At 45.6% G+C, this 21,618-nt stretch overlaps 2 protein-coding genes across 5 annotated transcripts in view; one reads left to right on the plus strand and one right to left on the minus strand.

The window, feature by feature from the left end:
* The window catches only part of LOC116517537 (transmembrane protein 180-like), a 23,139-nt gene continuing 1,521 nt past the window's right edge, over nt 1-21,618 (minus strand). The window contains exons 1-7 of one of the 4 annotated variants that reach the window (XM_032230544.1): nt 13,786-13,835; nt 8,652-8,832; nt 5,835-6,566; nt 3,876-4,030; nt 3,644-3,727; nt 2,275-2,418; nt 1-1,073 (exon numbers count right to left, since the gene is read on the minus strand). In XM_032230544.1, coding sequence (XP_032086435.1) covers nt 944-1,073; nt 2,275-2,418; nt 3,644-3,727; nt 3,876-4,030; nt 5,835-6,566; nt 8,652-8,804 — 1,398 coding nt within the window. In that variant the 5' untranslated portion in view covers nt 8,805-8,832; nt 13,786-13,835 and the 3' untranslated portion in view covers nt 1-943. Of the gene's footprint in view, nt 1,074-2,274; nt 2,419-3,643; nt 3,728-3,875; nt 4,031-5,834; nt 6,567-8,651; nt 8,833-13,501; nt 13,566-13,720; nt 13,836-21,618 lie in introns of those variants that run through there. The other 3 variants (XM_032230545.1, XM_032230543.1, XM_032230546.1) reach the window with 3 other exon arrangements.
* The window catches only part of CDR2 (cerebellar degeneration related protein 2), a 14,919-nt gene continuing 7,413 nt past the window's right edge, over nt 14,113-21,618 (plus strand). The window contains exon 1 of the mRNA XM_032230548.1: nt 14,113-14,254. Coding sequence (XP_032086439.1) covers nt 14,176-14,254 — 79 coding nt within the window. The 5' untranslated portion in view covers nt 14,113-14,175. The remainder of the gene's footprint in view (nt 14,255-21,618) is intronic.

Consider the following 21,618-nt stretch of genomic DNA (forward strand, 5'->3'; position numbering starts at 1 on the left):
CACTGGGCAAAGGTTAGTACGATTTATTTTGGTTGTAATTCAGACTTCACCCTGTCAAGTAACATTTGTTTTTCATTCATTACAAATACTATTGAAAACAGTAAAAATGGAAGACTTTTATAGAAAGAAATCCCAAATTAATCCCAAATTAATAAGGCAGAAAAACAAAATGCAGACATCGGATGATATATAAGTGGCACTTAAAAGACATTCAAGGCCTATATTCCTAATATATATTTTTCCTATCACCCTAGAAACTCAACATTAAGCTTCACAGCTTGAGAAAAAATTCCAAGAAAACAGCTTTTCTCCTGCTCTCAAGCCTTTTCATCAGGTTCCTACAAAAATTTCTGTCCTTCACTTCGATTATTCCACCATAGACTGCTAGTTTCCCCTTGGCCACCACTGACAAACTACACTGTGGTATGCCAAATCACCACTGCTCTTTCTAACAAATATAACCAGTATTGATGGCCTCTATAGAAAGCAAAAGCTTCTAGGATATTGCCACACTTGGTTTCCTGGTTATGCAGCCCTCCGTATTTCCTTCAACCTTCCAAAAACCATTCATGGTGGTATGGTGTTCAGATGTCCCATCCTGAGTTCATTTATCATCTCCCCCTTTTTTTGGTCTTAATAGGTGGTACGTAGGCATTTTATTTATCCCTTGCGTGTTGTTAAGGTGAGACAGAAACTTAAAAGAGAGTGCACCCAATTTACTTGCAAGGTTTAATTGGTCTCCATTGACTTGGTATATCAATGGAACTTAGAAAAAAAGATTCCTACTTCATAACAAAGAATGATAAGATTTAAAACTGCAGAGGATCACGAAATGGCACAGGCTGCATTTGATTGGCTCGTTCAGAGAGTTAGGAAAATCCAGGAAAAGCCATTGACACCTGTCAAATTGAACACCGTTCAGCAATGCTCACCTTGACACAGTTCATAGTATTGGCGTCAGGTGAGTATTCTGGATGGAAAAAGGAGTCCAGGTAAGGATCTGTATCGCCGCAATGCAGAGAGGCACTAGGCAAATCATGTAGAACATAGCATCGTGGAGACCTAAGTAGAGACTAGGAGAAAACATTGTACAATTTTCCACCGGGTTCCTAGAACCAAGCATCGCTACGGCCTGTCCTGTGCTAATTTATTTCCCATTCTTCAGAATGATCCTGCTGTCTTTTGTTCGCATTTGGAACCCAGCTTCCTGAGCGAAATCTTGTTTATTATTATTCAGAAAAATCACACACACCCACCCATTTCCTTATTGATTTCATACGCTGATTTCCCAGGCAACCCAACTCCAGCTATGCTCATCTTTTGCCAGCAAAACCAAAAAAGTTGTCTGTCACCTTTAATACTGATTGATCGTGGCAAGCAGAATTAAGATCCATTTCATCAAACACAGAATCTAGTAGCAACAGCAGTTAAACTTATATACCGCTTTACAATCCTCTTTAAATGGTTTACAGAGCCAGTGTATTGCCCCCAACAATCTGGGTCCTAATGTTTATTTATTTATTTATTTATTTATTAAATATATTTATATGCCGCCCAATCCCGAAGGACTCCGGGCGCCTTACAAAAAATATAAGAAAAACACATAACGATAAAGAAAACAATTTAAAAACAACAAACACCCTCATACATTCATTCTAGTCGGGGCTGGACCTCAACAGTGAGGTCAACAGCCCCAGGCCTGCCGGAACAGCCAAGTTTTTACAGCTTTCCTGAAGGCCATGAGAGTGGGTATGGTCCGGATCTCCGGGGGTAGCTGGTTCCAGAGAGTCGGAGCAGCCACAGAGAAGGCTCTCCTCCGAGGGCCCGCCAGCCGACACTGTCTGGCTGACGGCATCTGAAGGAGGCCCAATCTGTGGGATCTTACTGAGCGCTGTAAATCAAGAGTCAAACTATGTGTGTAAAAAAAAAAAACTTACATAGGCAGTCCTTAACTTGCAATTATTCACTTAAAGACTATTTGCAGCTACAGCGATACTGGGGGGAAAAAAGGTCCTTGCTCTTATGACCGTCATAACATCGCCATGGTCACGTGTTCAAAATTCAGGCAATTGGCATGTGATCAAGTGATCACCAGTTACAGCTTTCCCAAACAGCTTCCAGCAAGTTAATGAGGAGGGGAAAGGGGGGGGGGAGGCCAGGTTTGCTTAAACCTGTGGACTTAACCTGTGGTCGTAAGTCGAGGACTACCTGTACAACTTTAAACTCTTTTAGGCAGATACACGGGGTTCACTTTAATAACAACCGGCCACTTACCTGGAGTCAGGATTGACGGCTTTACTATTCAGATCTGCGTAGCCAAATTGATTTAGTACGGAAACCACAAGCATAGGCGCTAAGGACTGAGCTGGTTTCGTGAAGAGAGCGTTGGTTCCAAAGACCATCGACGAGAGTGGAGATCTGAAATGTAAAAAGGGGTTTTATCTGACATAATATTGGAAACAGCTTAGCATTTAACATCTATGTGTTAAATAAGAAAGTGTCAAGAGTTTGGTGCAGCAATCAATTCCAGAAAGCACATAGAGATGACTGATTCAGCAGGATTCATTAACTTCTCTTTATATAGAAGAATCAGAGGTGGCATTCAGCAGGTTCTGACCAGTTCTGGAGAACCGGTAGCGAAAACTTTTGAGTAGTCCGGAGAACCCGTAAATACCACCTCTGACTGGCCCCATCCCCATCTATTCTCTGCCTCCCGAGTCCCAGCTGATTGGGAGGGAATGGGGATTTTTCAGTATCCTTCCCCTGCCACGCCTACCAAGCCACGCCACGCCCACAGAACCAGTAGTAAAAACTTCTGAATCCTACCACTGAAGAATATATACAATACCCCTCCAGTTCTCAGAATCAGAAGCATAATCACAGAAGCACAGTGAACAGAAGGACAGTTAACAGGAGTATAAAAGGAGGACATATTGAAAGAAGGACGATAAAATGAGCACAAAAACTTATATTTATACATATCAATTGACCTAAGCCACGCCCAGGCTCCAAATGGTTTCAGCTCCCAAACAGCCCTCATTGGCTGACTTAATTGTCATTCATTCATTCATTCATTCATTCATTCATTTATTTCATTTGTATGCCGCCCTTTTCACCCAAGGGGGACTCAGGGCAGCTCACAACTTGAACAAGGGAAAGGGGATACAGACAGTTTAACAACAACACAAAACAATACATAATTTAAAAAGCGCAACAATCATACCATTCGAGATAGGGGCAACAGCTCTTTAGCCCCAGGCCTGTCGGAACAGCCAGGTTTTAAGGGCTACGCGGAAGGCCTGGAGGGTGGTGAGGGTGCGAATCTCCACGGGGAGTTCGTTCCAGAGGGTCGGAGCAGCCACAGAGAAGGCCCTCCTCCGGGTAGTCGCCAGTCGACACTGGCCGGCGGATGGAATTCGGAGGAGGCCTAGTCTGTGGGATCTAATCGGTCTGGTGGAGGTAATTGGCAGCAGGCGGTCTCTCAAGTACCCAGGTCCAATACCATGAAGGGCTTTATTTCATGCCTATACATTGGCTGACCTTGTTACCATGTCTATTCCAGTTCATGAACTATATGCACAGACAGAACGGCAACGGCACCCATTGCTCCATTTATGATCAAAGTTGGGGGCACAGTACTCACTTTCGTTTATGTTTCTTTAAATCGGCATCCACGATATCGGCCAATGGTAGATTAAACAGACTGAAGGAGGCTTGAACCATCACCCTGAAGGAATAAAATAATCCGGTGAATTTGGCCCACAAGTTTGTCCATTATCACAAAAGTACATCATCTTGGCCTCCCCCATTTTGGCAGCCTACAACGGTCAGCAATATCTTTCAGTTCCTAAAATTGATGGTGAATAGTTACTTACATGTTGACAGTGAGATAAATAGCCAGGAAATAGTAATATTCTCGACCCAGAGCGAGCATAAGAATTGCAGCTGTTCCTTCCAGGTAGAAAGAAAATAAGACAATCTTGTAATAACCAAATTTCACTAACAACGTGTGACTGAGAAGCACAAGACACTGAAACAGAACAGGAATAAAAAAAAAGAGAAAGAGAGAGAGAGAATTACATTAGCACCAAAGTTGAATTGCATGTAGACTTTTCTTTAAGAGGTAAAAAAATGGGGAAAGAAATCGGTTCCACCACAAAACCACGTTCGACTAAAGTGCGCTCGATGAAACCGCGTAGCTGACGTCATCACAGCGCGACAACAGCGCGGAGAAAAAAGCACGCTGTAAACGCTAAAGCTAAAATTAACCCCTAAACCTAAACCTAACCCCCCTAAACCTAATCCTAAACCTAACCCTAAACCTAACCCTTAACCTAACGCTAAACCTAATCCTAACCCTTAACCTAACGCTAAACCTAACCCTAACCCTAACCCTTAACCTAACCCTAACCCTTAACCTAACCCTAACCCTTAACCTAACCCTAACCCTAACCCTTACCTTAACTTGAATTGGCTTGCTTTTAAAGCGCTATTTAAAGCACCCTTTTTTCTCCGTGGTCGCTGTTGTCGCCCTGCTGATGACGTCAGCGACGCGGTTTAATCGGGCGCGCTTTAGTGGAGCGCGGTTTTGTCGTGCCACGAAGAAATCATGTGGCGCTATAGGTGAAGGGGTAATTCTCAAATCCTCTTTCTTGTCATGATGGTGTTATCAAAACAGAAAACAAAATGCTTTTTGGAAACTATTCATTATATTCTGACATACATGCTGTGTTCAAAACAAGTATGTGGAATATTTTACAGGTGTATGCGTACTATACATATGCTGGGAACAAGTGAAAACAAAACACCTCCTTCATTAATTAAATCATATACAGTGGTAACTTGGTACTCATCAATTAATTCCAGGAGGTTTGATGAGTACCAAAAATGATGAATACTAAACACATTTTCGTAAGGAACAATGTAGTGAGTCACAAGGCAGCCAACAGCCTGTTTTAGCTTGTGAGTCGAGTACCAAACAATGAGTACCGGGACAAAAATTTCACCTCAAAATGCATTGAGTACCAAATTCATTGTGTTTCAAAGCATTTGAGTACCAAAGTACCACTGTATGTAAAAGTCAGGCAATTTTAGACGAACTCAGTCGTGCCCAATCTTTGATCCTGGATCATATTTTTCTCAAGTTAAAACTTTTTGTATAAAATAGAAAGAAAAAAATAACATGGGAAAGTAAGAAGGGAGGAAGGGAAAAAAAAGATGGGGTATAGTGTAATGTGAGGAGAAAAAGAAAAAAAAGGCACCAACTTCTGACTTTCTTTGGCACAAAGGCAACAACATCACAACTACACAACCACACAACTAAAAGCAAACTTTTTGCTTTTACATAACAGTATGTACAAACCATTTCTATAACCATGATCCTGGGGTTCACCAACAAATGCACGCTCGACAAAAGCGCGCTGACAAAACCGTGGGGACAAAAGCGCGAGTTTGAAATCGCGCCAAAGAATGAGGACAGAAGCGCGCCGACAACAGCGCGCCAACAGAAGCGCGCTTACCCAAAGGTAACCCTAAACGTAACCCTAACCTAACCCTGAACCTAAACCTTACCTTAACTGTAATGGTGCTACTGTCAGCGCTCTTTTGTGGGCGCGCCTTTGTGGGCGCGCTATCGTCGCGGTTTTATCAACATGGTTTTGTCAGCGCGCTGTTGTCGGGCGCGCTTTTGTCGGGTCACGGATCCTGGATCATATTTTTCTCCCAAGATCTTCCCTAACTTTTCCTAGCAAGAAAGAGGACTTAAAATATGTTCGGACTCGATTATTATTTTTTTGTGAAAAAATGACAAAAAGAGCTCGCAGCTTCCTGCCTACCTGAGGACAAATGAAACCTGCCCCATACATAAAACTTCTGACCGAGGAGGAAAGGACTCCGTTCGGGATGAGATTATCTGCAAAGATCATCATGAAATTGTTGCAGAAGGCTAAGTGGAAGACTTGGAAAAAGTTCATGACGACAAAAAGCAGGAAGTTTTTCTGAGTCAAGATCTGGCGGGTCAACGAGAATACCGAAGACCAAGAGAGGGAGGGGCCCTTTTCTGAATCAGACCCTTCCATCAACAGTTCCCGTTGCTCGTACTGAGTTGTGCTGTAGAAGCCAGTGTAGGACATGCACGCCGTTGCGATGACCGCTACAAGCACCACGAAGGCCTGGAAGTAGGCGAAGCGTTCCATGTTGTCCGAGATCAAACCGCAGAACAGGATGCTGGTCGAGCCAATCAAGCTGGCCACCTGGTTGTACTTAATCAGCTGGAGGCGACTCTCGTGCCGGGTGGAGATTTCGGCGAAAAGGGCGCATTGCGCCAGCAAGACGAAGGTGAGCAGCCCGTCAAAGGCGCACAAGGCCACAATCAGATGCAGCCCGCAGAGCCAGTCGTCTTCCCCGTACTGTTTCCAAGGGAACCACGGGAGGAGGAAAGCCAGAGCGTACAAGGGGGCGCCGTACAGGATCGAAAACTGACGGCGGGAGCAGCAGGGCACCTGAGAGTTGTCCTGAAGGTACCCGAAAAGAGGGTCGTTGATGGCATTCCAGATCATGAAAACAACCTAGGAGCAAACGGGACAGGTCAGTTTTTTCTTCAGCAAGCAAGACTGGGAACTCAACAAAATCCAAGAATTCTGTTCTGAGCCAGGCTTCCTTCAAAAGTGAGAAGCAGCGTCTGGGTCCTGGCAAAACCCCTTTTATTTACACGACGGTGAATTCCTTTCATTCACAGTCAGCAAGGCTTTAGCAAAGGAATGTTTATCCACACGCACCTTATCTTGCTTGGAGAGCTGCCAGATAACTAGTTTCCAAGCGCAGGGCAAGGCAACTCTTTCAGATGCCGCAATACTTGGCAAGAATGCGGGAATGAATTAATGGTGTCCTGCAAACTCCACTCTCTTTTTGCTCCTCTTTTATTCCCTCTGGGAGGGGCCATTCACTGTCCACCTGTGGCTTTACTCCCAAGTCGACCCCTGTTCTGCAGCTGTTCCCTTCATCTGGCAACTCTGCGCATGCACACTCTGGGAACAGGCTCCACCTGTTCTTCTGCCTCACTGATGTCTGACTCTGAAGGCAGCTGATAACTGGCATACGACTCTAGATCCCTCTCTGCCTCCAACACAGAGCCCTCGTCTGACCCTTCCCCAGACTCCAGGACTGGCCCATCTTCCTCCCCAACCTCCTCACTGTCCGACTCTGCCGCCAGCTCTGTTGGTCGCCAGTGGGCTATAACAAATGCCCCATACGGGCAATCCTTGATTTAGGGTCAGTGGCTTAGTTCTAACTTAATTTATCTGCTTTGTCATTTTGTATTTGTTGATTTTTATTTATTTATTTTTTTAAATTGTGCTGTAAGTTGCCCAGAGTTGTTTGACACGAGAGGGGCAGCAAATAAACTTCGTAACTAATTAACTAATTTATGACCCACCTGAAAAAGGGGCCATGAGCTGAATCCAAAGTTGTGGTGGTCGTCCCCCCCCTGCCCCCCTCCCGTCATGTGACTGCATTTGGGGCCCTCGGCAACAGAGCTGCATTTATAGGCATTTGCAGTGTCTCGTGCTCAGTGACCCTGTTTTACAACAGTTTGCATGAAAACTTCTGGCTTTCAGTAAAAATGGGCCCATAGTGGACAATGGGCTCACCTTTATGACTGCAGCATTCACTTAAGGAAGGCTGCAAAAAAAGCTAGTAAAATCGGGCATGGTGACCGGATGACTCGCTTAATGACTGGCATGCCTTACAGTTGTAATACCAGGCTCAATTGCGGTCCTAAGTCGAGGACTATCTGAATATCACAATTACTCTCAAAAAAAGTCAAGTGTCCTGCTGAACTGCAAACCAGGAGTATTACAGAATGAATTTTTTACTAATGGCAATAATCTACGGCTACCTTTGTTTAATACATCCCATGGGAAACTGTTCATTTTGGGTGTACAGTAAAAACGCTTTGAAACAAAATATAAACGGCTACATCAGGGGTCGACAACCCGCCGCTCCGGAGCTGCATGTGGCTCATTCATCCCTCTGCTGTGGCTCCCTGCTACCAGTCAGCTACACAATTGATAGGGATTTTGGTTAGGACAGATAGAGGAAAAAGGATGCCGCGCTAGGAGGACACTCTATGGTAGGGGAACTGGACTTCCGGTTGGCAGAGGAAAAAGGATGTTGCGCTAGGAGGAGACTCTCTGGTAGGGGAACTGGACTTCTGGTTGGCAGAGGAAAAAGGATGTTGCGCTAGGAGGAGACTCTCTGGTAGGGGAACTGGACTTCCGGTTGGCAGAGAAAAAAGGATGTTGCGCTAGGAGGAGACTCTCTGGTAGGGGAACTGGACTTCTGGTTGGCAGAGGAAAAAGGATGTTGCGCTAGGAGGAGACTCTATGGTAGGGGAACCGGACTTCCGGTTGGCAGAGGAAAAAGGATGTTGCGCTAGGAGGAGACTCTATGGTAGGGGAACTGGACTTCCGGTTGGCAGAGGAAAAAGGATGTTGCGCTAGGAGGAGACTCTCTGGTAGGGGAACTGGACTTCTGGTTGGCAGAGGAAAAAGGATGTTGCGCTAGGAGGAGACTCTCTGGTGGGGCAACCAGCCTTCCAGTCGGCTCCAGAATTGAACAGGCGGCTGAGCGACATCAATACTATTTAGGGTTACCTGCCCTTGATGGAATGCCGCTTCTGAGATCTTGTACTTGTTTAAAAAGAGTTTCACATAATAGAAATTGAAGATGCTGTTCATCATTCCAGCGCCTAATGTGGTCATTGAGTAGGCAAGAGCATTAGGGTGAAGTCCTAAAAAAGTCTTCATTTTTCCGCCGTAATATTTTTCTTCTTCCCTGTGGAACAGAAAGAATAGCCATTGGGAGGAAAAATATAAGTATATATAGCTTTTCTCATGGCACATCCTAGAGTACGCGTTCTAATTTTTTAAAATCTATGTGCAGCTGGAATCAGAGCTTAAGAGGGTTAAGGGTGAAGTGCCTCAGTTTAAAGCACAATCATAATTTTGTGGAATCTAAGACATTTTTGTGCAATATTTAACAGTGCTTAGAGGCCATCAGTAGATGATTAAAGCACAACATGAACATCACACTAAAGAATAAAACGAAAGTAAGTTTGTAATGGAACAAAATTATTACAGAAACATTGTTCATGGGTAACAATAAAAAGGCTAATTAATACCAAATATTTAAAACAGCAGTTTTATGCTTTTTGATTTGTAACCACTTTGATACAACTCCTTCATTGTTTTCCCAAAGGGGTAAGTCTGTTATAGGTGGTAATTCAAAACAGAATGACCTGATCTAATTAATCTGATGAGTTTAGTATGGGAAAAAAAGTTTTGCATGATCTAATGCACTGTGCTGAATTTTTTAAAAGAAATTAATTTGCGATTATCAACTGCACAGGGTGTGTTCCTTTCTCTGTGGGGAAGCAATTAATATATATATATATTAGAAGGGCTGTACAATTTGGCAAGGAATAAATTGAGAAAGGATTTATTTATTATTTGCATGTATAGTAACGAAAAAGAACAAGCAAGAGTACATTGGATTTTGGCCAATATATGTGAACGCAGCCAACGAAAAGAACAAAAGATGGGTGACTTATATACCGTATATTTGAACAATAAATAATATATAAATAAAAGCTAGAATAAGATGGTTAGTGTTAAACTAGATTTTAACACAGGGCCAAAACTGGGTGTTACAAATCAGAACATTTCGTCCTCAGCTAGCGCATAAAACCGTTGATTAAATTAGTTAAAAGGACAACAGTGTGCCTGGCTGAACAAAGCTAAATGCTGACAGAGAATATAAATCTTCTTTTAATTAGAATATAATTCACATGAACCACTAGAGGGCAACGTTTTCTCACCTACATTGATCCACGCCTAGCAAGAAGGCTTAGCAATTGGACAAGATTTAACAACAGAAAATAAGAACCTCATCGACCTTCAAAATCCATCCGGAAAGGGGGGGGGGGGGGAAGGACATCTCTTGCCTTCCAATTGAGATAATACAGAAGGAGCACAAAAGAGCCTGCCCCTCCCTTTTCACTTATGTTTTTTTAAAAATTAAATTTTAATAAACCAAGCTATCTAATAAAAGAAGCTTGCTCCTGGGGAGGAAAGCTAGGGCAAATCTAGAGAGCGTCCTAAAAAGCAGAGATATCATCCTGTCAATGAAAGTGTCAAGGCTGTGGTTTTCCCAATTGCAATGGGTGGCTGTGAAAGTTGGACCATAAGGAAGGCTGAGCACCAAAGAATGGAAGCCTTTGGACTCTGGTGCTGAAGAAGACTCCTGCATTGAGTCCCTTGGACTGCAAGGTCATCCAACCGGTCAGTCCTAGAGGAGATCCACCCTGACTGTTCTTGAGAAGGCCAGATCCTGAAGAGGAAACTCAAAGACTTTGGCCACCTAATGAGAAGGAAGAAGGACTCTCTGGAGAAGAGCCTCATGCTGGGAACGATGGAGGACAAAAGAAGAAGGACTGCAAGACCATCCAACCAGTCAGTCCTAGAGGAGATCCACCCTGGCTGCTCTTGAGAAGGCCAGATCCTGAAGAGGAAACTCAAAGACTTTGGCCACCTAATGAGAAGGAAGAAGGACTCTCTGGAGAAGAGCCTCATGCTGGGAACGATGGAGGACAAAAGAAGAAGGACTGCAAGACCATCCAACCAGTCAGTCCTAGAGGAGATCCACCCTGGCTGCTCTTGAGAAGGCCAGATCCTGAAGAGGAAACTCAAAGACTTTGGCCACCTAATGAGAAGGAAGGACTCCCTGGAGAAGAGCCTCATGCTGGGAACGATGGAGGGCAAAAGAAGAAGAAGGGGACGGCAGAGAAGGAGGTGGCTGGATGGAGTCACCGAAGCAGTCAGTGTGAGCTTCAATGGACTCCAGAGGATGGTAGAGGACAGGAAGGCTTGGAAGAACGTTGTCCATGGGGTCACATTGGGTCGGACACAACTTCACAACTAACAACAACAAACCAAGATATGGACCACAATCCACTGTATATACCAAATAAAATATCTGCAATTCAACGACACTACAAAACCCCTGTAAAAGGAGAGAGTTAATCCACCTATTTGTACAATATTTTACAAAAGCAAGCTAAAAATCAGTTAATCATAGAGAGCAATGCTGCCCTTTAGTAATATTTATTTCAATGGAATCCCAAGATTGATGCATTTAATGCCTGGGGTAAGATTAAAAAATGAATGGTATGCAACACGCAGAATATTTAGCAGGAATCAGGGGTTGCTGACTGCGTGGGAGGTCCACCTCCCATCCCTGCTTCAATCCCACATCTTGGCGCCTAGCACAATAACATCTATTCTACGGCACGTTTTCCTTCTCATATATTTTCATGGCTATGTTCATAGTGCCTTGTCCAATCGATGCAAGATTTCTACAGGGCGAAAGGTTTGCTTCGCGTTTCCAAACACAAATGCCCCTTTGATGCTGTAAAAGGGCACCAAACAGCCCCCCCACTTCCCCTATTTAAAGACTGGATAATAAAGCACGTTTGAGCCACTCTAATGGCAGAAAGTGAAGAGGAACTCAAGAGCCTCTTCATGTTGGCTTCAAACTCAACATTAGTAGAGCCAAGGTGGCGCAGTGGTTAAATGCAGCACTGCAGGCTACTTCAGCTGACTGTAGTTCTGCAGTTCGGCTGTTCAAATCTCACCGGCTCAGGGTTGACTCAGCCTTCCATCCTTCCGAGGTGGGTAAAATGAGGACCCAGATTGTTGGGGGCAATATGCTGACTCTCTGTAAACCGCTTAGAGAGGGCTGAAAGCCCTATGAAGCGGTATATAAGTCTATTGCTATTGCTATTAAGAAAGCTGAGATCATAGCATCCAGCCCTCTCAATTCCTGGCAAATAGATGGGGAAGAAAGGGAGTTAGTGATGACAGATTTTATTTTCCTGGGCTCCAAGACCACCGCAGATGGGGACGGCAGCCAAGAAATCAAAAGACGCTTGCTCCTGGGGAGGAAGACTATGGCAAAGCTAGAGAGCATCCTAAAAAGCAGAGACATCACCCTGCCAACAAAGATGTGTATAGTCAAGGCTCTGGTTTTTCCCAGTTGCAATGGATGCAGTGGTGGGATTCAAATAATTTAACAACCGGTTCTCTGCCCTAATGACCATCTGGGTAGGTGGGGCTCGGTGGTCATGTGACTGGGTGGGCATAGCCAACTCAAGGTCACTCAGGTTGATGGGCCTTAGCTGTTATAATGTAATAAGGGTTAACCGGAGAGGCAGTTTCTGTAAGCAGGTCAATAAAGATTAAGCTAGAAACAACACCAGAATGTTTCCTTCCTGCCTTCCTTACAGGATTAGCCCTGCAAAGTGGAAAGAAACAAAGGTAGATTTCTTCCAACAATTGGTTCTCCGAACTGCTTAGAAAGTTACCAACCGGTTCTCCCAAATAGGTGCGAACCGGCTGAATCCCACCACTGAATGGATGGCTGTGAAAGTTGGACCATTAGGAAGGCTGAGCGCCAAAGAATGGAGGCCTTTGGACTATGGTGCTGGAGAAGACTCAGAGATGATTCACACCCTGGTTAGGGTCTCTTCGCACTTTCTACCATGGGGGAGGGGGGGAGAGACATTGGAGCGTAGCCAGCCGAACAAATAGATTTAAAAATCATTTCTATCCTTGGGCTGTCACTCTTAAAACACAACCCCGATCACTCCACACACATACATGAAACATAGGACTAGTTTTTTTCTTTTTTTCTCTCTCCTCCCCCCCCTAATTACTTGCATGGGGATTATTCTTTATGCTATTTATGTTGTTTGCATTTGTGGTCATGGATTGCACCAGTGAGGCTAAAACCAATTTCATTGTATACATGATGTACAGTGACAATAAAGGTTATATATTAACTATGACGGAGAATCTCCATAGACAACAGAGTTGGAAGGGACCCTGGAGGTCCTCTAGTCCAACCCTTCCCCCCTGCTCAAACAGGATTATAATTATTATAATTATTTCAGACTATGTACGCTATTCTAATTAATAGTCAATATTGGAAGGGACCCTGGAGGTCCTCTAGTCCAATCCTCTTCCTGCTCGAACAGGATTATAATGATTTCAGACGATGTACGCCATTCTAATTAATAGTCAATATTGGAAGGGACCCTGGAGGTCCTCTAGTCCAACCCTCCCCCCTGCTCGAACAGGATTATAATTATTATAATTATTTCAGACTATGTATGCCATTCTAATTAATAGTCAATATTGGAAGGGACCCTGGAGGTCCTCTAGTCCAACCCTCCTCCCCTGCTCGAACAGGATTATAATTATTATAATTATTTCAGACTATGTATGCCATTCTAATTAATAGTCAATATTGGAAGGGACCCTGGAGGTCCTCTAGTCCAACCCTCCTCCCCTGCTCGAACAGGATTATAATGATTATAATTATTTCAGACTATGTACGCCATTCTAATTAATAGTCAATATATTAGAGGAATTATGAGCCGCGGGACCTTTTCCATTTGGACCACCGATTGCTGCCAGATAGGAACGCCATTCCCTGTCCGGGCTCGGGGGGAATTCCCTCCCCCCCCCCCGAACAACCCGCCTACTTCCTTCCCCCTCTCCCGTCACCCTTCCCACGACCACCCTGCCCGTGTCCTGCCCGCAACTGCTTTCAAGGCGACGGGACCCGTCATTCGTTCCCCTTAGCAACCGACCCCTCGCGTCACCTAGCAACGGCGACCGCCTAGCAACGGCGACCGCCCCCCCTCCCTCCAGGCGACGCCGCACTGACCCACACTCCAGCCTCGGGCAGCGCAGAAAGCTCGGAGGGCGGGTCTTCTTCCCCCCCACCCCCTCCCCTCTCAAACCTCTTTGCCATTGGCCGCAGCCGGAGCCCTCTGCTCGCCATTGGTCGGAGCGGCCCGGGCCAGCCGGCGGAGGACGCGCGCTGATTGGCTGCCGCCGGCGTGGGTTCCTGGTTTTGAATCGCGCCGGGCGTCCTTGCCACGTTGCCTGTCCAAGCCTCATGGACACGCCCCCTGAGCCCCGCGGGAGGGGCGGGGCGGGGCGTTCGGGAGCGTCCGGAGGCGCTCGGAAGCGCTCGGGGGCGGCTTTAAAGGCAGCGCGCAGCCCGGCGCCTTCACTGACGGTGAGCGGCGGCGGCGGCGGCAACGGCAGCGCGATGCTCACCGACAGCCTGGTGGAGGAGTTCGAGATCCGCGAGGATGAGCCGTGGTATGACCAGCAGGACCTGCAGCAAGGTGAGCCGTCCGGGCGCCGGGACTTGCTTCTGTTCCTTTGGACTACACGCCCCATGATCCCCAGCCGACGCCGCCCCCATCTCTTTGGCGGTTGGGACTTATGGCGTTTCTTATCCTCCCGCGTCTCCTCTCCTTTTCTGAGCTGAAGCCCCCGGACTACACTGCCTATGATCCCCAGCCTCACCTTCTAGCCAATGTTCTCGGGGGTGGGGGGGGGAGGACGGGACTCCAGCGCCTATTATCCTCTCCCATCCCATCTCCTCTCCTCGCTGAATTCAAACCCTGGACCTACACTCTCCATTATCCCCAACCGACGCAGCTTCTAGCCAACTTCCTTTCCATCTCCTCTCCTTGCTGAGCTCAAGCCCTGGACTACACTGCCTATTATCCCCAACCAGCCCAGCTCCCACCTTCTAGCCAATGTTCTGTTTGACTTGGGGTGGGGTGGGGGGGCAAGGACTCCAGAGCCTATGATCCTCCCCCTTCCCATCTGAGTTCAAGTCCTGGACCTATTATCCTTCCCTGTCCTCTCTGAGCTCAAAGCCCTGGACTACATTCTCTATTATCCCCCAATCAGCCCAACCCTCACCTTCTAGCCAATGTTCTCTTTGGCTTGGGGGGGGGGGAGGACTCCAGCGCCTATTATCCTCTCCCTTCCCATCTCCTGTCATTGCTGAGTTCAAACCCTGGACTACACTCTCAATTATCCCCAACTAACCCAACCCCACCATCCTCTGAGGCTGGGGCAGAGGGTTTGGAACTCCAGTGCCTATTATCCTCCCCCTTCCTATTTTTTTTCCTGTGCTCTACGTTCAAGCTTCAGACTACAATCCCCATTGTCCCCGCCCCACGCAACTCTACCTTCCAGCCAACATCCTCTAGTCTTTTGGGGGAGGGGAACTCCAACACCTATTATCCCCGTTGTCCTTTATGGGAAAGCTCCCCATCATCCCCAGTGTGCTCCGCCAGCCAAAGGACTCCCGCTCCCATCACCCCCTGGCTAATCCAAAGGAGATGGGGGTGGGTGGGGTAGATTCCAGCTGCAGAGAGTTAGTTCCCTGCCTCTACCCCAGTCTCCATCCTCCCCAGCTGGAAGGGTTGAGTAGTTGCAGGATGCCGGCTCAGGGTTGGCAGGGGTCACCCCCCCCCTCCTTAATTGAGGGGGGGTTCTCAGTCCCTTCCATCCCTCCCTTCGGACAATGGCTTTGTCTTTTAATTCTTCCTACTCACCTGTGCAAGCATCCTCTCCCTCCCTCATCTTTTGATTGGTTAATTCTGCCCACCTGTCCTTACCCCCATCCCCACTCCCATTGTTCCTCAAAGGAATCCCATCATCCCCAGCCCGACTATTCCTTCCTTCCTTCCATCACCCTTCCCTGTTTCCTTCTTTCTTCTCACCTTCCTTTCTTCTGTCACCCTTCCTCCTTCTTACTTCCTTTCTTCCCTCCATCACCCTTCTTCCTTTCTTCTATCACCCTTCCACCTCTCCTTCCTTTCTTCCCTCCGTCAGTCATCCTTCTCACCTTCCTTTCTTCTGTCACCCTTCCTCCTTCTTACTTCCTTTCTTCCCTCCATCACCCTTCTCCATCCCTTCTCCCCTTCCTTCCTTTCTTCTATCACCCTTCCTCCTTCTTACTTCCTTTCTTCCCTCCATCACCCTTCTCCCTTCTCTTCTCCCTTTCTTCTATCACCCTTCCTCCTCTTTCCTTTCTTCCTCCGTCAGTCATCCTTCTCATCTTCCTTTCTTCTATCACCCTCCTCCTTCCTTTTCACTTTCCTTTCTTCCTTCTCCATCCCTTCTCCATCCCTTCTCCCCTTCCTTCCTTTCTTTCCCCGTCACTCCCCTTTCTCTCCTTTCTGCCACCCACCCTTCTCCATTTCTTTCTCTTCTCTCCTTCCTCCTTTCCACATCTGTCCTGCCCAGCTTTGTTCCTCCACTTCATCCTCTGCTCTATTATTCCCATCGGAACAACGCTCTAAGAAACGCCTTATCAAAAGGCATTTCACCACGGAGAAAGCGGGGAAGGCGAACCTCAAAAAAGAACCTCAAAAGAGCTTGAACGAGTCAAAAGGAAAATGGCAGGGAGGGGGCCCTTAAAGTGGGGGGGGGAGGAGGACAATGAATAGAGGAGGGGCATAGTTGGGAAGCCCCTTTAAGGACAAATGATGGATGTGTAACTTGGTGGAGAACAAGGACGGAAGGCTGGGGAAGACTAGAAAGAGCTCAGGAAAATAAACGGGGCTTTACAAAGCATAAATAAATGTGGGCGGAAGACAACCCCCCCCCCCCCAGACTTCAGCAACATTAAAATGGGTGGACTTCAACTCCCAGAATTCCCACAGCCGAGGAATTCTGGGAGTTGAATTCCAACCCTTCTTAAAAGTTGCTGAGGTTGAAAAAGCGTTGCCCTTGAAGGTAATGTTCTTCGAAAGCCTTCGGGGGAAAGACTTTTAAATGCAATTAAACGTGGCTAAGCCTGATTCCTTGCTGTGTTTAATTTGGAAACTAAATCCGGAGTTCAGGCAGAGTATTAATCCTGGCTTGGGAGTAACAGAGCTAAAGGCAGCTTCCAAAAGAAAAAAGGTTAGGCTTCTGGAAAGCTGCAGATCGGTGAACTTTTAGCTTTTATTTATTTTACTCACGTAGTGTGTCAAACATCTGCGAGATAAGAGGTATAAGTATAAACATGGATGTGAACGCAGGAAATGGGTACAAATAAGTGGGGAGAGTAGGACAGGGACGGAAGGCACGCTGGTGCGCTTATGCACACTCCCTTTATGCACCTCTTAGGAATGGGGTGAGGTCTATTCTGGACAGTTTAAGGTTAAAATTTTGGGGGTTTGAGGATGTTACAACGGAGTCAGGTAGAGCATTCCAGGCGTTGACCCCTCTGTTGCTGAAGTCATATTTTCTGCAATCGAGTTTGGAATGGTTTGTATCGATTGTTTGCCTGTGTATTATTGCGGTCGAAGCTGAACTATAGTGGTTGAGAGGTAGGAACGCTGTAGCAGACAACATTTTGGGGATATTCCCACAGTTTAGCGCAGATATGCAAAAAGAATTTGAGTTTAGGGCCGGCACAACATTCCGATTCTAAATCAATTGGCAAATAAGCAATAGCAATAGCAGTTAGACTTATATACCGCTTCATAGGGCTTTCAGCCCTCTCTAAGCGGTTTACAGAGTCAGCATATTGCCCCCAACAACAATCCGGGTCCTCATTTTACCCACCTCGGAAGGGTGGAAGACTGAGTCAATCTTGAGCCGGTAAGATTTGAACCGCCGAACTGCAGCTTAGCAGTCAGCTGAAGTGGCTGCAGTACAGCACTCTAACAACTGCACCACCTCAGCTCCATGCAAAATAAAAATAAAAATTATTTATCTTATTATTGGACATTCTTGGTTTTATTTTTTTCCTCCTTTGGATGAGAAATGTTTCACTTCTCATCCAAAAAGCTTCTTCGTTTCTGTTCTTCAGCCGTGACCTGGATGATTTGAGAATCTCCATCCACATGTTTTACAGCTGTTTTTAAATTTACGATGAGGGTTATCTCACGTTCCATAGGACTGGAGGGGGGGAGAGGGGAAATTTATTCTAGAATTTAGAGCTTTCCAAACAACTCTGTTGCGCTATAAAATTGCCAGGTTGCTCCAATGGTGCATAGGATTTGGGTGTGAATTCCAGAGACACCACGTCTTTATTACATTTTTGCCTTTCTGCATTATCATAGGGGATAATAAAAGGGCTAATAGAAGTGGCTAAGATGCTGAGTTTGTCGATCAGAAAGGTTGGCAGTTCGGCCGTTCGAATCCCTAGCACCGCCTAACGGGGTGAGCTCCCGTGACTTGTCCCAGCTTCTGCCAAACTATCAGTTCGAAAGCACGTACAAAATGCAAGTAGAAAAATAGGAACCACCTTTGGTGGGAATGGAACAGCGCTCCGTGCACCTTCGGTGTTTAGTCATGCCGGCCACATGACCACGGAGACGTCTTCGGACAGCGCTGGCTCTTCGGCTTTGAAACGGAGATGAGCACCGCCCCCTAGAGTCAGGAATGACTAGCATATATGTGCGAGGGGAACCTTTACCTTTATCTAAGGACTCAAAAAAAATTACATTTTTGCCTTTCTGTATTATCAGACGCCTGTCTGCTTTTGGATGTTGGAAAAATATTGAAATATTTTGGAAAGGAACTATTATTACCTGTCCTTCAAAAGTGTAATAAAGCTGGTGTGGAAACATATCTCCTTCACTTTTAGCATTTCTAAAAGCCTGCATATTTAAATGGCGCATAGCTTTAATTTGAGATCATACATTGTTTAAGAAATGCTGTACACAAAGAACTTTCTTGCAATATGGCTCAAACCTTTCCCTTTTCCTGACTCTCTTGCTTGATGATGCAATATCTGAGACATACATTCATTTAATCCAAGATTTTTATTCTCCAAAAATGTTGTACGGCGCTGGGTTTTTAAATTCTGAATCACAGCCCTGATTTCTTGGCTTTGGATGCAACGAAAATGCAGCTGTGGTCACATTCTGTCATTTTAAGTCAGTTTTAGGTCAGTTTCAAAGCGTGGAAAAGGCATATCTTTTTAAAACAAAGACAAATTCATAATAAACCATTGGGACTATTCTGTTGCTTCAAATGGCCAGTTAGAAATATTGCATCGGTTGCAACATCTAAATAAATTGCATACTCAGCTAAAAGATTATATTACCTGAGAGGTAGAAATTTATCAACTATCATGCACATAATTTCCCTTCCCAACAACTTAACATTGCAAACCTATTTTCTTTTATTGTACTCTGAACTTTAGCCTAATTGTTCCAGACGGTTCATGCTGTTTAATATTGGACTGTGGCATTTATGATTAATTTTCCAGACACGATAACAGTCCATATTCTCATATTATGGCTTTACAAGATATTTCAAACTGATTATTTTTCGTACGGTACAGGTAATCCTTGACTTTAGTGAACTTGACACAGTTCCCTTAGTGACCATTTAAGTTGCAACAGCAATGAACAAAGTGACTTATGGCTGTTTTTCACACTTCTGACCATTGAAGCATCTCCATGGGTAAAGGTAGTCATCCCCGACTCTAGGGGGCGGTGCTCATCTCTGTTTCAAAGCCAAAGAGCCAGCGCTGTCCGAAGACGTCTCCGTGGTCATGTGGCCGGCATGACTCAACACCAAAGACGCAAGGAATGCTGTTATCGTCCCACCAAAGGTGGTTCCTATTTTTCTACTTGCATTTTTCACGTGCTTTCAAACTGCTAGGTTGGCAGAAGCTGGGACAAGTCACGGGAGCTCGCTCCGTTACGCGGTGCTAGGGATTCGAACCGTGAAACTGCCGACCTTTCTAAACGACAAGCTCAGCATCTTAGCCATTGAGCCACCCTGATTGCCAGAAAAGATTACACCAAATTCTAGCTCCGTTATGCAGCACTAGGGATTTGAACCGCCGAACTGCCTCCATGGTTACATGATCAAAATTCAGATGCCTAGCAACTGATTCATATTTATGACGGTTGCACAGCATCATGTGATTTCCCCACCCCCCGTTTGCGACAAGCAAAGTGAAAGTGGGAAGCCAGATTCTTTTAACGACCGTGTTACTAACTTAACAGCCGCAGTGATTCGCTTAACAACTGTGGCAAGCAAGGTGGTAAAATAGTGCAAAATCCTCTCAACAAATGTCTCGCTTTAACAACAGAAATGTTGGGGCCCAATTGGGATCGTAAGTCGAGGACTGTCGGTAGTGAAAGAAGCAAGGTGTGTTTCTGAGTATCTCTCAAATTTCAAATTTTCTTGCTCAGTGCTTAGCGACCTCCATGCTGCAGAGATCGCAAGATAATGAGAAGGTGAATTCTCTTGCTAGTTATCCACTTGAGATCACCCTATAATTTTGCTGAGTACTTTCAATTGATCTTCAATTCGCCTGAAAATTGTTATACGCTCTGGTAAAAATACTAAGAGATGCAGCTAATTTAGCTTCAATATTCTCCGCAGGGAATGCTTCATCCGAAATAGACTTCTGCAGACTTTAGCACAAGCGATGCGTTGGAAGAGAGATACAGAACTTCAGTCTGTAGTACATTTTGGAATACGTGGGTGGATGCTTTTCGTAGTAGTAGAAGTGGACTTAAGGGACTTTTCCACGGCTTTGCAATTAAATGATCAAAGATACTAGCAAAGCTTCACTGGAATTGGAATAGTTGCTCTGAAACGATGCCAAAGAAAACACGGGAAAATAGATTTCTGCTACCAGGTGCATCTGCGTAGTATGGAGCTCTTGACTCCCATTCCCATAGCAAATCTAGAACTTGAATACATCCAGGGGAGAATCAGACTGGGGAAAGGGATGTCATCAAATACAGTCCTCAACTTGTGACCAGAATTTCCATCGCTAAGCAAGGCACTATTAAATGAATTGCACCCAATTTTACAATCAATCAATTTTTTGCCACGGTTGCTAAGCGAATCTCTGCAATTAACTGGATCGTGCGGTCGTTAAGTAAACCTGGCTTCCCTCATTGGCAGGAAAGTCACAAATGGGGGATTGCATGACCCGGGGACATTGCAAATACACGCGTGTTCACAAGCACCGCTAATCGCGTGGCCATGGGGATGCTGCAACATGTTTTCTGAGGACTGTCGTGGGTCACTTTCTTCGGTGCCCCTGTAACGCTGAATGGTTGCTCAACGAATTGTTGCAATGCGAAGACTTATCTGTTCTTCCTTTGATAATTTGATGGAGAAAAAATGTATTTTATAAACTTTGAATGTTGCTTGAGACAGGTCATAGAATATTATAGTCATGTGAAAATTATTGATAGTCTTTGAACTATTAAGCCTGGGAAAATGTCACCATTTGTGTTCCTGACAATTCTGCAGAAAGGTTCCCCTTGCACATATGTGCTAGTCGTTCCCAACTCTAGGGGGCGGTGCTCATCTGCATTTCAAAGCCGAAGAGCCAGCGCTATCCGAAGACGTCTCCATGGTCATGTGGCCGGCATGACTCAATGCCAAAGGCGCACAGAGCGCTGTTACCTTCCCAACAAAGGTGGTCCCTATTTTTCTACCTGCATTTTTCACGTGCTTTCGAACTGCTAGGTTGGCAGAAGCTGGGACAAGTCATGGGAGCTCACTCCGTTACGCAGCGCTAGGGATTCGAACCGTGAAACTGCCGACCTTTCTAAACAACAATCTCAGCGTCTTAGCCACTGAGCCACCCTGATTGCCAGAAAAGATTACACCAAATTCTAGCTCGAATGTTTTGCAAAAAGCATCAGTGATTGTTTTCCCGTACTTCTAAGATCAAGAGCCGTAGCTTTATAGACACCAAAGAAGAGAAAAT

This window comes from Thamnophis elegans, chromosome 14 (genome assembly GCF_009769535.1).
Source record: "Thamnophis elegans isolate rThaEle1 chromosome 14, rThaEle1.pri, whole genome shotgun sequence".
Classification (NCBI taxonomy): domain Eukaryota; kingdom Metazoa; phylum Chordata; class Lepidosauria; order Squamata; family Colubridae; genus Thamnophis; species Thamnophis elegans.